This window comes from Buceros rhinoceros, unplaced genomic scaffold, assembly GCF_000710305.1.
Source record: "Buceros rhinoceros silvestris isolate BGI_N320 unplaced genomic scaffold, ASM71030v1 scaffold16983, whole genome shotgun sequence".
Classification (NCBI taxonomy): domain Eukaryota; kingdom Metazoa; phylum Chordata; class Aves; order Bucerotiformes; family Bucerotidae; genus Buceros; species Buceros rhinoceros.
This window is the reverse complement of record NW_010401968.1, coordinates 1-15,428: the sequence shown is the minus strand read 5'-3', so window position 1 is coordinate 15,428 and position 15,428 is coordinate 1. Positions and strand designations below refer to the sequence as shown.

At 44.1% G+C, this 15,428-nt stretch overlaps 1 protein-coding gene across 1 annotated transcript in view; it reads left to right on the top strand.

The window, feature by feature from the left end:
* The window catches only part of LOC104490227 (myosin light chain kinase, smooth muscle-like), a gene marked incomplete at both ends in the record, with an annotated part of 25,748 nt that extends 12,672 nt beyond the window's left edge, over positions 1 to 13,076 (top strand). The window contains 5 exons of the mRNA XM_010132485.1: positions 3,759 to 3,896; positions 4,632 to 4,829; positions 5,991 to 6,237; positions 11,747 to 11,827; positions 12,187 to 13,076. Coding sequence (XP_010130787.1) covers positions 3,759 to 3,896; positions 4,632 to 4,829; positions 5,991 to 6,237; positions 11,747 to 11,827; positions 12,187 to 13,076 — 1,554 coding nt within the window. The remainder of the gene's footprint in view (positions 1 to 3,758; positions 3,897 to 4,631; positions 4,830 to 5,990; positions 6,238 to 11,746; positions 11,828 to 12,186) is intronic.
* Positions 13,077 to 15,428: the final 2,352 nt, after the last annotated feature.

Below are 15,428 nucleotides of genomic sequence, written 5' to 3'. Positions count from 1 at the left end.
TTCCTGGAAAGGAAGAGGAGGTCAGAGTGGTGAGGGAGATGTTAAATGGCTATAGGTGATGAGAGCGCGGTAACAGAATGGGAAGGGCTGGGGTCTCCTCTTTTTCACATCCAGTTGATTAAGCTTGAGGATGTGCAGATATATAACAAATCAGACCAACTTTTCCTTAGGTCCGAGATTTCCTTTCTGGTGCCGGATGTGCCATATTTTCATTGTCTGTAGTTGTGGCAGCAAAAATTCCCAGCAGTGTTACAGAAGAGGTTGATTCAGACAGCGGCTTGTACAGCCTGAGCTGAGAGCTGAGCCTGCGCTTCCTTCTTTCTCTCCTTCCTCCCTGCTTTGGGCTCTGAAGCCAGCTGCCACTAACCCCAGCGGAGCTTTGGAGGCATGAGGGGGAGCAAGCCCTAACACCGGCCTTCCGTGGTGTGCAGCTTCCTTACTCCTGTCCTGTTTTCCTTAGCTCCTTGCCCTCCGTTTTCCTGGTCCATGTCACAGATTTCATTCCTCGTGTACAAGACCAGCTAGCACCCAGCTGTAACTTCTACGGTCATTACGCTTTCTGAAGCTACTCTTTTGCAAGCAGTGCCTGGGCTGTTGTGGGTGGTTTTCCTTGTACTACTTTCCTGGCAAAATAATTAGCTGAGCGTTTTCAAAAGGGAGGAGAATCGCACAGCATCTTGTCACCATAAATGGGAAGAGGAGTTACTTGTTCGATCCTGAATGAGCAGTGTCCCTTCCTTGACAAGTACCCTCCAAAATCAAATGGATTGCTTTTTTTCCAAACAAGAGCTGTAAAGGCTAGAATTGAAGAAGTCCTTAGGTATATTAAAATAAGAATCAGCTGTGAAAATGTACAGCGCTGCTATGTCACAGCCAAATTCTGAACCGTGAAAGTCTTCCTCAGAGGAGCACGAGTGACTGCACGGTGCTGCGTAGTAAATAAACAGCTACAGGCATTTACAAGCTTCAGAGGAATTTGAAAATAGTTAAAATTCAGGCTTTGTAATTTGGCCTCTGCCTGATTGTATCAGGCCCTTCTGAGAAAATGAAATTACTTTAGACTAAGACTAAATAAAACTAAATCATGTATCTGAAACTGGCTGTGTTGGCTTGTGGAAAACATCTGTGAGAAACTAAAGCTGTCAGCCGGTTGGTTGAGTTTTGTGCTGAGTCTGGAAGTCCACAAGATCAAATTCTATGTAACAACAGAAATGTTACTTGAAATGAGCCCCGGTGGTTTCTTAATGAACAAAGAGCTTTCATGGATTAGAACCTGAGCCTTTTTAACTCTTGCTGCCAAATCAAGAAACATGAGACGATTCTTGTGATATTCTGCTGAAGTTGTTGGTACCATAAACACGTGCTGCAGATCAACATACGCTCCTGAATAAGGGTAGCACGAGACTGGGGATCCCCATTTAAAAAGATACTTCTGAAGTAGGGGAGAATGCCTGTGTTGGGAAGAACGCCCCTTCAAGCTGCCATGCAGCCAGTCTCTTCAGCCATTTGTTTGCCGTATCCGGGATGTCACCTGCTGGAAAAGCAATACCGGTTGCCTTAGCCGTGATAGCTTCTAACTTTTGAGCTCTTACAACAGATGTCCTACCTGTTGGTAAAGAAATGCCTTTACTGCCCCCATGCTCAGAGAACATCAGCAATAGAACGGGAGCTGTTCAGCTGTTTGGACTCCTGCTTTGTACCAGGTGCTGAGAAATCAGGGGATACCCCAAGGACGAAATCCAAGCATACGTACCTTGGTACATGACAGGCTTACAAGGATGGGAATGTCTTCAGAAAGTCTCTGATATATAAAGCTGCCTTTGTTTCTGCCCCTGGAGTGTCTCTGTTGGTCTGGAACCACACCTCTGCTTTTATTTTCCTTTCCCAGCTCTCCTTTTATTGTGTATCTGCCCTCTTGATTTGCACTGTTACAAATTATTTCAGTAAGAGTGACAACAGAACCATTAACTGTCTTTGTCTTTATTTTTTTTCCTATACCTTTTTCCTGTCTTACTACCTTCTTGCTTTTTCTTTTTCCTTCTTTTTTTCTTCTTCTCTTGCTCCTTTTTCCCATTAGGTGGATTTCTGCTTTCCCTCCCAGGTCTGTTTCAGTTTGAAGGAGAACGGGGTTTTCTGCAAGACATTAAAGTAGTGAAGGAGTGTGTGCTGATATTGTTTAGAACAGCAGTTTGAAGGTGTTTCCCTGAGTAACCAGTACAAAACAGAGGAATATGGCGAACCACAGCAGGTTATTGCCGTAGATGGCTTTGCCCCATGGCTGTTTTCTCCGTAGCACTAGTCACTTAGGAGCAGGTGCTCTCAGAAGCCCTAAGGCTGATCGGTGTGGCCTAATGGTCGATCAGGCATTTCTGAATGGTAAGTGCAGAACACCGAGCCGAGTGGGTCTCAGTCATGCCCTGCGTTTGCATTCCCACATACATCAACGTCCCACTGCTCAGTGCCAAGGAAAGACCTATGGCAAGCCAGCGAGTTAGCTTTTGGCTAGAAAAAGCTTTGCTAGAGAAGAGGAAAAACTTCCTCTCTAGGCAGCTTCAAAATTTACGCTGAGCTTGGACAGCCCTGGGACAAGGTTAACTCTTTGCCCAGAAGTCTTTCTCAGTGAAGCGCTTACAGTTTGTCGAATCACGACCCATCTTTCAACGGGGGTTGGTTTTTTCCCAGCTTGACGCTTGGTGTTGCTGTAATACTATTTTGGATGATTGTGATACACCTTTGGAAGTTTTGAAGGGCGGAATAAGCATAATGTAGCTATTTTCATGTATGGACAGAAAGCAAGGTTGGCTTTTTAAAAACAAGACGTAAGAAGTCTGAACTCAGGCTAACAAAACAAAAAGTGTATCCAAGTGACCGATAAATATTTATGACTTCTTATATTTGGTCGTGATCACTCCTGTGGCTTCAGAAGCATCTTTGCTCAGGTTTTTGGAGCAGAAGTCTCTTTCCTGATCTAGTGTACCATATAGGCCACAGTTAAATGACCTTTCTTCACAGCCTGTGAACCCAAGACAAGGGGGATCACTGGGGATACTGGAAACCACGTATCTGTCACAGATAGGTTGTGTTTTTAAGAGGTTAACTCCAGCATTGATAGTTTGATTGTTCAGTCTCGAAAAAAAAAAAACTAATCCCAGTAGTTTGGTTTGTGATGTATGTTGGTAACATCAGGTTTCCGTCTTCCCCATCATCAGTCAGTTGAGTAAGCGCAACAGAGGAGAGGGGTACGACCAGCTCAAACCTGTTTGGTATTGACAGTCTAGCAGCTGAAATGGTTTGTCGTTTCATACAGAGCGGCCACTCCTGTGTTCAGTGAATTTGCATTTTTAACTCATCAGCCATGAGAACAGGAACTTGTAACATACCTTAACATTTTTACAAGGATTTAGCAGTGATTAGTGGTATTGAATTGTTGGTTACAAGGTGTTGGTAGTTTGGTTTTTTTTTCCACCTGAGCCTGTGACTTGAAGAAAATATGACTAAATTTCTGTGTGATACTCTATGATAGCTGCTAACAGTCATTTAAGAGGACCTCTGGAGGCAGGACAGTTCCATCCATTTCTTGCCTTTCTGCTTGGACTACTGGTAAGGCAAATAACTATATTGGGTTGCCGCAATAATTTTTGCCTTCTGAGAGCTGAAGTAAGACCACTGACTGGAAACCGATTTGAACCTAAGGTCAATTAAAATTTGACACGAAAAGTCCAGCTGAGACCCCTTTTGTTCTTTTCTTGACTTCACAGAAAAGAAGAGCAGCAAGGCAGCAGAAAGTGTGCCGACTGCCAAACTAAACAAGACATTTGCACCCATCTTCCTCAAAGGCCTGGCTGACCTCAGAGTCATGGATGGAAGTCAAGTGATAATGACTGTGGAGGTGTCAGGTGTGTAGCTACAGAACAGCAGTATTTAAAAAAAAAAGTCCTGCTTGCGAAGTATGTGATTTTTTTTTTTTTTTTTCCTGCTAAAAAAACCTAGCAGGTGTCTTTGAATTTGGAAACAGTATTTCAAGGAAATAGTTTTTTACAAGTAAAAGCTAGGTTTGTCTAATCTGTCTTCAGGTTATTTGAAGTCTGATGTTAACATGTTCAGATCTGTGCAAGTGTTTCTTTATTGGAATTAATATTGTTATTAAGAAGAAGAAGGTGGTTATTATTTGGTCCTGCTGTTGAACTAAAACTAAGTCTGAGTGGACTTGTAATAGCTTTTTGTCGTGAAACGAAAAGAATGGAATTCCTCTCAGATGGGGAAAGATGAGTGCTGCAGAACAAAGCAGTCCTGGTACCAGCTTATAGGGCAATAGGAACCTTTGGTAGCCACCATCATGGGTCCTATAACTCATTCTCCTCTCTGTTTTATACATGCTTCCCTTATTTTGTATTTGTATACAAATTCCCTTATTTAAAATATTTGTATTTTAACGGTAATGATAGACTCAGAACTATTCCACATTAGACAGCATCGACAGTTCATTAAATTCCTGAGAGCTTTGAAGATGAGCTTGCAGAATCAGGTGGCAAAAAACCAACCAACCTCGTTCATTTTCTTAATCAATATATGGTGGGGGCGAGAAGGGGGGCTGTTTGTGTCTCTGATGTTTGTTGTTTCCATTGTTTCAGCTAACCCACCTCCTGAAATTATCTGGCTGCACAATGGGAAAGAAATCCAGGAGACAGAAGATTTCCACTTTGAGAAGAAAGGCAACGAATACAGTCTGTACATCCAGGAAGTATTTCCTGAAGACACAGGCAAATACACCTGTGAAGCCTGGAATGAATTAGGTGAAACACAAAGCCAGGCCACACTGACAGTACAAGGTACAGAGTTCTCCACCTTAGGAGATGCTAAAATAATTCTCATGTTCTGGAGGAGTGTCTGTTTAAAGCACACGAGTGTTTATAAGGTCTCTTGTGAAGGATGTTCTCAGCCTCTGCATCTGAATTAAAAAAGATATAGAGCAGAAGCAACTTCAAAAACATCTTTTCACTCTGGAACATCATGTTATTATTTCAAAAATGCGTTTCTGAATCCTGTTCCTAGGGCCAGCGCAAAACTCCTGCTAAATGCAGCTTCATATTATAACCGTAAGGTTTACTTAGCTATGGACTTAACGTAAACCATTTAATGATGTTTTTCTTTCTAATGAAAGCCCCGAGTATTTGGAAAAGCTGTCTAGGAGCCAGGTATCCTGGCTTGAATGTTAGCGTTGGAGTGGTAGCAGGTGAGGAACACATGATTTCTGCAATTTGAGAACTAGCCATGGGAAGTTTGGCTGCGGATCTGCACGTGTGATGTAAATTCCACAGGAAATACTGAAGTACCTACAAACTTCTTGGAGTTGGGCATTCAGGACTATCGTGGCAGGGGACTCAATCTTCAACATTTTCTCGTAGTCATTACTGGGAATTATTGGAAATCAATGGGAGACTTTGGCCATCTTTAATGTAACGGATCTTAACCCCAGGATTTCGCAGATCCGTGCCTCCAGGGGTGGGTCTGTTGTCACCGCCTGCTCTGAAGTCAGACTTGCCTCTCTTCTCTGAGCTCCCCTGAGATCTAGCCTCAGGGTCAGTTTTCCATATTACATGTGATTTTATGCAATTGTTAACGATGATTTATTTATTACATGAGCTCTCAACTGCACAGCAGTTGTCGTGCTGTCACTTGCCCTTAAAGCTATGAAGAACCCCTGTTCTCTAAGGACAAATCTTCATGATTCCTTTTAGGGCAGCTTTAAAGTCCCTTTGTTTTGCTCTTAATATAAGCCTGAATCAAGCCAGAAAAGTGCCAAGTAAACGATTGATTTTAGTACCAACACAAGTTACTTCCAAAATTAAAGCCTAATTTATTTTCAGCTTAAAATCTTATACCCTGGGTGTTCAAAGTAACTTTGCTTGTCTGTGATTGCTTTCCCTGAAACTAGTTACGTTCAAGCATGGTGCTCTCTCCTGATGTGTAAACTGTGTTTGTAACTGCAGAACCTCAGGATGGTACCCAGCCCTGGTTCATCAGCAAACCGAAATCAGTGACAGCAGCTCCTGGGCAAAACGTTCTTATATCCTGTGCCATTGCTGGAGATCCTTTCCCCACCGTTCACTGGTTTAAAGATGGGCAGGAAATAATGCCGGGAACAGCATGTGAAATCCTGCAAAACGAAGACATCTTCACACTGATCTTGAGGAACGTGCAGTCTCGTCATGCAGGGCAATATGAAATTCAGCTCAGGTACGTTTGCCATGAAAAGAGCCTGTTCCCTTGCTCAGTTAGTTATAGTGACCCGCAAGGTGGAATTCCCAGCTAAAGAAGATGAGAGGTCTCTCCTAGTGGCACAAAACAGTAGGGTACTAAAGGAACAAGGTATTTCTGAGGGATGAAAAGAACTCCTAAAACTTGGAGAGGAAAGAGGACACACACAGGAGTCAGAAAGAAGGGCAATGCAGTATAGAGCTGCCTTTCGGGATCCTGAAGAACACATCTTTGTGACAGCAGTGTGGGAAATGATCTGGGTTACTGGCAGGGGAAACCACAGTCCATGTCTTGAATTTGGAGCTGTTGTTTATCCCGTCTCTCTGGACTTTTGTAAGGATGCTTGTTTTCCATAGGACCAACCTGAGCAGGAAGGGCTGTTCCACAGGATGATGATCCATCCCTTTAAGGGCAGAAAGTGTTTCCTGGCTATGTGTGAAATGCCTGAGTTTTATGTGGAAGTCATAGCCTCATTTTTCTGATGTAGCGTTGAAATGAGGCACCCTGGTGCTTTGAGATTGTCATTCCCACAAAATTTGGAAGCAGTGTTTTGAATTTATGTTTTTCCTAGCAAAATAACTGTCCTTTAAATGAAGAATTGGATTTGCTGGTTCTTTATCTTGTAGAAAGTGCCACAGCATTTCCCACCTCTGATGGTGAAGATTGGGCGTGATTACGTACCCCCTGTGCGGTCACAGAAAACTGTGTTCAGCTTGGAACTGATGCTGTCATTGTGTGCTGTTTACTGGGCATAGGTGTATTGCCTTCCTTGGCTGACACGTGTGACTTCCTTTATTAAAATGGATTTAACCATCATGGACATTTGGGTCCGTTACACTGAAAGAAGGTGATCTGCTCTGTTCTGCATGCTGGGTGTTCAGTGGAGATGGGCTAGGCCAGCAGGCAGTTTAGACAGGTACTGCCCAATAGTACAAAGCGATACCAGCTCTTAAAAACTGGGCTTCTACTGCAACAGCTCTGTTTGTCTCTCCCTAGTTCCTTCTCCATTCAGCAGAGCTAGCTGACAAGGGTATATAGCCCAGTGTGATCCCTCTGTGACTGCTGCTTGGCTTTCTTCATCCCTCAGCGCTATCCAGAGTCCCTGTTGGCTTTCCCTTTTACTGTATAGCCGACTGTGCAGGCTGACTCCTAAGACAGCAGCTGTTGTCCTTGTTTTACAACTTGTCCTTGTTTTACACCTACACAGACGACCTCTGATGCCTCTACGCTTGCGTTCTTCTTTTTAGTTGTCCTAATACTGCTCCATTGAGCCTGTTATTGCTCAGGCCTCAAGGAATGGCATTGCACAAATACAAAAATAACAACAGATTCACCTACTGCAGTGGTTCACCTGTGGAAATTTGAGTGTTTTGCCAGCCTGTGCGATTGAGGGATAAAAGAATCAGAGTCTCTGTGAAACCATCGTGATTGAAATGGGAAATAACAATCATTTTTTGACTCAGAAAACCACAGACATCTTTTTCTCCTCCTGTCCTGTGTCTTCCCAGTGATGCGAGCACTGGTATCCTTTAATCCAAGCACAACTTGCCCATGTTCTTTCAGTCTGTGTGTACATTGTAAATGAAGAGGTAAGCAAAGAAATGGGGAGTACTGGGCAGAGACTGTGTTTGTTGAGCAAAGCCTTTATCTTTATAACAGCATAGTCAACATGAGAGTCCTCAGAAATCCTCCTGCAGTTCCTTAAACAAACCTGCTTTGTTAACCTCTGTTTTCTCAGACGCTGAGTATTTCTCTTCTCCTCCACTCCATCTTCCAGAAAAGTTTGGTTAGTGTTGATTAATCTGATTTAGAGATTTTGATAATCGGATTAAAATCAGAGGTAATCATTCATCTTCTGAATCAGTGGCACCTCGAATGCTCTGCAGGTCAGGTTGTATAGAAAGCAGTTGTGAAATTGCCTTCCACTGCACCGAAGAGTAAATACCGTTCTGCCTTTCTATGGTAAATGCAGTTTGCAAACCTTGTTTTCTGCTCTCAACACATTGTCTGTTTTTAGGAAGGAAAACCATGACCCCTTCTCATTTCATTGCTGCAAAATGCGGATAAAACGATTGCTCTTCCAGGTAGAAAAAGGGTTTGGCAAAACCCTCCAGTGAGGTAAATCAATGCATCCTCTTTGAAGTCAGCAGAGCTTCTCTGCTTTATGTCAGCTCAAGCTGAGATGCAGTAGATTAGAGGCTTGCTCTGGGGTTAAAGCTTCCTGGAGTCTGGGCTTTTTCTCCATCGAACTGACTCACAGAAGAGTTGCAAAACCTCATTCTGAGGCTTTGCAGTGACCTGCACAGAAGCACCAGGGATCAACTTCTTGGTCCCTTTCAGTTCCGTCTTTGAAAAACCTCATTCAGTCGTCAGCGCTCGTTTCACACTCGGCAGGTCAGTAGGAATTCTCAGAGTGTCCCCATGCTGGAATGAGCAGTACCTTTTTGCCTCTTCCGCCAGAGAGTGCTTCCTAGGGACACGCAGACAATAAGTCTCATCTAAGGTTCAGTGAAAATATTTGAGTAGATTCTGCCAAGAAACCAGTATTTCAAGATATTTTGAACATAAAAGCCATTCCAGGGAAAGCTGATCCCACAATAAGACAGAGAGCTATTTTTAAAATTGCTTCAGGCCTTGCAGCTGGGGTTTTATTTGGTTTTGGTGGGTTTTCATTATTATTATTCCTTGACATTTTTAAGTCAAGTCCTGTGCAGGGGCACTCTGCTGAACAGTCCTGCAAAAGCCATCACTTCCAGACACTTCCGTACAGCATAGCTACTCAAGCACAGGTTTTGTCCATGTCTGTCCTTATTCCACATAACAGAGCCACTAAGGTCTGTCTTTGTCTTGGGTTTTGCACGTAAATCACCAACACAGAGACCCTCAAGTTGCACAAGTAATGCTGGTATTGCAAAGATTCAAACCAGCAGAGATGTGAAAGGCTCGAAGCAGTGCTTGCGTCCTGCAAAGCTCTATTTTTTCTAAGTGCCCTTAAGTCTCTTGCCTTGCCTAGGTTCTGAAATTGGGTACATGTAAAAATATTTACACAGTTTCCAGAGCTATTCCTGATAGAATTTAGCATCTAAACCATCCAGTCCTTCTTGATTTTTCTTGGCTCCTTTCTCTTTTTCCATCTAGTGATCTCCAAGGTGGGTCAGTGTCATTAACTTCACCTTTTTAGACTCTGCGACCGAATTCGGAAGACAAAACTATGTTCTCCCTGCTCCTAACATCAGTAACGAAACTCGCCTTGGTTTCCCTGGGAGCAGGACTAGCCCTGAGAACGCTACACTTTTGAGTAGGGTATGATGAATCTGCCACAGGCTGGAGGTTTGTATCCAGAGGTGTGGTGTTCAGCCAGTCACCTGAATCAGAAATCATACTTGAGATTGAAAAACTACCTTTTGAATCATTTCTCAATCTAGGTTTTCCTGTGTCCTGCTGTTGCCATAATTTGTAAGTCTTCTCAAGGTTTTAAAAATAGAACAAAATGCTGTCCTGCTTTCTTACCCTGCTTTGTTTTCCAAACAAATAGCTTAATTTGGAGAGGTTTACTTTGCCTCCTTTATTTGCTTCTTTGTGAAGAATTTGCAGAGGGGAACATGCATTGCAGAAGGGGGTCCTGCAGAAATGCTGTTTCTCTTCATGGTGGTCAGGACCACATCCAGTATCCCTAGAACCCTCTCCTGGGAGAGCACTGCCTCTCTCACTTTAACCTCTCTCACTGGTGACACAATTCTTGTGGTCAAATGTTTTTGCCACACAGTTGTGACAACAGCTGAGCAGGGGTGCCTCCCTACATGATGTATGCTGTAAATTGTCTCTACTTCAGCTTGCATGGCTGCTGCTACTTTGTCAGCTTTGGGCTCGTTTTAAGTCCTCAAGCAAGAGTAATTGAGCTCCAGGAGACTTACGGGGAGGGGAGGGAGGGATCTGCCTCAGCCCTCTAACCCACCAGCCTGCCCTCAGCCCTCTAGCACTGGTGAAGGAGCAAGTGCTTGGGCAGCTTCCGGTTTGTTTGGTTTTCTTTAAAGCCTCTGAGAAGCAGGAAGAGAATTCATGGGTTTTCATAATGTCAGAAGGGGCCAGTCTGAGATGCGTTGTTTGAGGACAACAGGTTTTCAGCAGTGTTGGTACTCTGCCGTCCCTTGATGCCCATCAGTGTGTTGAGGAGAGGTGATATGCGGTTCTTTCTTTTTATCTTCCCAGTTGTCTTTTCTTCTTGATAGTTCTCTTGCTTCCAAGAAGAGGTCACACGTAAGAGGAAGTCAGAATGGCAGATCTCCAGTGCTGGAGATCTGCATTGACTTGGATGCTCTCCTGCCATTTGGACAGTTTCTGTTTGGCACTCAGATATTATCTAGTCTTTTATGTTGAAGGAAATCAGGGTTGGGGCTCTCGGTGCTGTCATGGATTGCCTTCAATAATGGTTTTTAAACGCCAGGGTAAAGCTGACTCGAAGCCACTCTTATCTAGCAAGTCTTTTGAAAGGAGACCACAGCTGGGAAAACCTGCCTCTCCTTCCCTCCTCCCCTCAAAGCAAATGCTTTTCGTTCATGTCCAGGAAATGCTTTCAGTAGCAAAAATTATTTTTGTTTGAAAAAGAAAAATAATCCGGGAGTTTGTAGTCCATTTAGAAGCTTAAACCGGTAAGGACTGTGTTTTCACTAACAAGAGATACCTGCCATCCTTACTCAGTTCAGGTCTGTTTTTTTAATAGCAGTTCAGGGGTGCAGGGGCGACATTACACAAATGCTACCCTGGGGGAGTTCAGTTTTGCTTTTGGCATCTCCCGTGCTAAGTGGAGAAGCGCCGCTTGCGGCCAGAAGAATGATCTCTATCTGCGGGAGGGAGCGGTGGGGGGAGCACTTTAAGTGAATTCTTTAATGGGAGTCCTTCCCAGAAGGCATCCGTGGTATTCCTCTGCAAAAGGAAGAATAAGTACTCAGCACCATATATGGTGACACTTTTATGTTTTTTAATATAAACATGGACAGGCTGGAGCAATCCGTGTAGATGGGTTTTGCTGATTGGTTGGGCCGGCGGGGAGGGAAGGAAATCAGACCCTGCTTTTAATATCTTAACATTGGAAAACTTAAGAGCTTGGGTTTGAATAAATAAACAGTAGGCAAAGTTGGAAAGATTTTCAACTTTGCAAAATAGCCCCCTTCCTCTGCCTCGATTTTCCAGCTCTTGTATTTGTTTTCCTTTAGCTTGTTTGTGTGCAGCTCTTTCATTCTGTAAATTGCTTTGGGTTTTGGTCAGGAAGCATATCGTTCCCATTGTAGACAGCAGCGGATTGGTAAAAGCTACGTGAGATAGCTGGGCTCCAAACCCACTCAGTCTACCACCACAGTGCTGGGCAGCGAAAAGGAGGATGCCCCACAGGGTCTGAGCTGCTTGAGCGCAACAAACCATCACTTAGCTGAGGCAAGTTAGTCTTGGAGGAAGAAACCTCTGCTGTTCTGATTTCACTTAAATATTTCAGGAACCAAGTTGGAAGATGCAGCTGCCAGGTGTCCCTGATGCTGCGGGAGAGTTCAGCTTCCAGAGCAGAAATGCTCAGAGAGTGAGTATTTTTCCCAGGGACTTGCATGGGTGGGTTCTATTTTTTGCTCCATTAATTCCCTGCCCTTACAGACCCAGGCTGGCCGCTGTTCAACCTAATCCCCAAATGTGACCCAACAAATTGTTTTCATCATACAGACTAAGCACATTGTACCAAGCCAGAGTAGAGGAGATCTTTTTTGTTTGTGCCCTTATATGGCTCCTGAAGTCATCACTGATGCAATAAACTAATGGAGTGTGCTCCTCTAATCAACCTCCCCTTCTATAAACACATTTTGTTCCTGCTCTGAGATTGTTCCCTGACATTTTTAAACCAGCCCCTTTCCTGGCTCTTTCTTTCTTTTCTTTTTCGGATCATAGTGGGAGGGTATCAGCCAGCTCTGGAGAGCAAAGAGACAGTGGAGATCATGGTAAACTAACATTTGGTCGATCAAGTGGCTTCAAAAAGAACAGCAGCGAAACCAGAGCAGCTGAGGAAGAGCAGGAGGACGTCCGAGGCGTGCTGAAGAGGCGAGTGGAAACTCGGGAACACACAGAGGAGAGCTTAAGGCAGCAGGAAGCTGAGCAGCTTGATTTCCGTGACATTTTAGGCAAGAAAGTCAGCACCAAAAGTTTTTCTGAGGAGGAACTGAAAGAAATCCCAGCCGAGCAAATGGACTTCCGAGCAAACCTGCAGCGGCAGGTCAAACCCAAGACCGTGTCAGAGGAGGAAAGGAAAGTTCATGCTCCTCAGCAGGTGGACTTCCGCTCTGTGCTGTCCAAGAAAGGCACCCCAAAAACCCCACTGCCAGAGAAGGTGCCACCTCCTAAACCAGCCGTTACAGATTTCAGATCTGTGCTGGGCTCGAAGAAAAAGCCACCTACAGAGAATGGCAGCGCTAGCACCCCAGCACCAAATGCCCGCACCGCTTCTGAAGCTCAGAATGCCACCCCCAATTCTCAAGTCCCGGTTGCCAAACCGCTCATGAAGAAAGAAGAGAAGAACGACAGAAACTGTGAACATGGGTGCGCAGTGGTGGATGGCGGAATAATTGGGAAAAAGGCTGAAAACAAAGTACCAGCAAGCAAACCTCCAGCAAGCAAAGGAACAGCACCCTCCTTTACAGAGAAGCTGCAGGATGCCCAAGTGGTGGATGGTGAAAAGCTGGTCTTACAGTGTCGGATTTCTGCAGATCCCCCTGCAGCTGTCACCTGGACTCTAGACAGCAAACCCATCCCATCCTCCAAGTCCGTTGTCATCTCCCAAGAAGGTAAATAAATTGAATTACAAGCCAGCTGGATGGCACACTGGTATATCTGGCTCTTGGTTAATAATGTTTAGTTCATTAAAGGTAACACAATACTTTATTTAAGTCCTGTGCCAGTAACTGTTTCCAGATGCAACTCTCCTGTTGTTTCGGTGGAGTACACGAGGAGCAGTAGTGTTTGACATTTCTTGCAGATGCTCCTTTAACAGCCTGCAGATGTAATTTTTATGAAGTTGAGCTTCGTGCATTTTTAAATGCTGTTTACGTTGCTAACGCTGCTTAAGGAGCTGGAGCATGACATTTATTTAAGCTGAACTTTAAGGATTTAGAACATTGAAAACAGAATAATATTATTGCTGGTTTACAAACTCTAATTTAATTCTTCTGTATGTTTAATATTTCAGGCTTTTTATTGCAATGAGAAACACAGCAGCAGAGAGGGGCTGTGTTATACAGAATTTACTACCTTTCAAGTTACATAGTTAACAGCAGAGTTGAGAATTGATTTCCTGTTGTTGAATGCCCCACCACAGATGCTTCTGTTGCCTTTAGAGACACTGAAGTATTTGAACCCCGCTAGCCTGACAACTTTTAACTAATGTCGAAGGAGCGCACACAAAGTTTGGTAGAAGTCCTCAGGGAGAGCACTTACTGTTGTCGAGCTGAGTGATTTCTTTGTGTTACCCACACGCTGGATAACCAGAGCCTACTGGACTGGTTTTGTGTGAAAGCTAGTATGGTATCCAGACAAGATATATTTGCCAAGGGACAAAATAGGGAGGATAACTGATCATACAAAGAAATCTTCTTTGCTTCACGTTGGTTCCAAAACACTGCGGGAATTGCATGGGGAATGATGCTGTCCTGCACGTTGTGGTCAAACATTCAGGTTCACAGTAGGAGTTACAGCTTGACACAGGGGTCTGCACTCTTATTTGTGAATCTTTCTTCATTTAATCCCAACTGGTTTTGGAGTTACTAAATGAGAAATGAATGAATACACAGACTGGTTCAGCACAGTGGACCAGTGCCTCTCTGTGCAGCCTTCCAAGCACTGGAACACGCTGATGCCTTTAAAGCGGGCGCCATCAGAGACAGCATTGCCTTCAGATAGGGTCAGGGGAAAGGGTGCCTGAGTACCTCATGAAAGGGGTACCAAAGCAAATAGGTGGAGAGAGAGAAATGGTAGCAAGGGCATTGTGTCTGGCATGTGTCTGAAGCAGCATAAAAAATTGTTTATGAATACGTGATGGTTTTCACTGGAGGGGACCATGTAGAACAGAGGTAACTGTAGGTATGTGAGAAAAAGCTGACTGATGTAAAAGCCATCCTTGTAAAAAGGACTGACAGGATCAGGAAGGTGGGACACTGCAATTTAATCAGCCTAGAAGCGAATTTCAAGGGTTTTGTTGGAGCTTCTCAGAGTGAAAAGAAATTCTGCAACTCCAAGTTTCATGTGTCCTATCAGAGTACATTAGAAAGACAACATCTCTGTATCAAAGCTTCTGAGCTATGCTGCAGCCTGCTAAAGTGCTGGAGCTTTAGAGCAGAGCTGTGGTGCTGCAGAAAGCTTTTTCTTGACTGAAACAATCTGAGTAACCGACTGTGACAATCCCCCAGCTCATACTCACGTTATGAAAAGGTACTGTGGAGGTGAAAATCCAGTGTGGCTGTGTTCACCGTGAAGTGATCGCCCTGCACAGAAATGTCCTACCACCTGCCCGAGCAGGGCGTGTGGCCCATCCCACCCAGTTCGTCTGGGCCAGGTGACTCTTGGTCACAACACCTCAGAGCTGGCATTTTGTCAGGATGTCATGCTTCAGCAGTGCTTTGCACTGAGGTAAAGCCATCACTGGCTAAGAAATCCACTGTTTCACAGCAGCTTTGTGCAGGGAGTGCAGAAACTGTCCTTATGTTTGGGTAGTAAATGCACTGTGGAACTACAGTAATGTTTAGATAGTCAGTGTTACCGGTGCTTCAGAGTTAGGCTTTCTTTTGCATGTCTTTGCAGAGGATCTTAGAGAGACTACGACACAGGGAAGTAAAAGCTAGTTTTCTCCTTTAATGGAAAGAAACGGAGCGAGGTTTGGAACTGGTTTTTTTGAACATGATTACAGACTCTCTGGTACACAGAGGGGATGCATTGCATGCCGGTCAGTTTAGGGATTTTCCTGACAGCACCTGCTAGCTTTGGAACTTGGAGGGCAATGTGTTGCTCAGATGCTTTCATGCCAACTGTTAAGCAATTACCTAGGTATGCATGATACTTCCTTTAAGTAAGTTCCAGTTTTAGAGATCAAGTTTTCTCTTTTCCCCTAATTAGAAGCCCATGAATAGTAGAAGGAACCAAGGCGG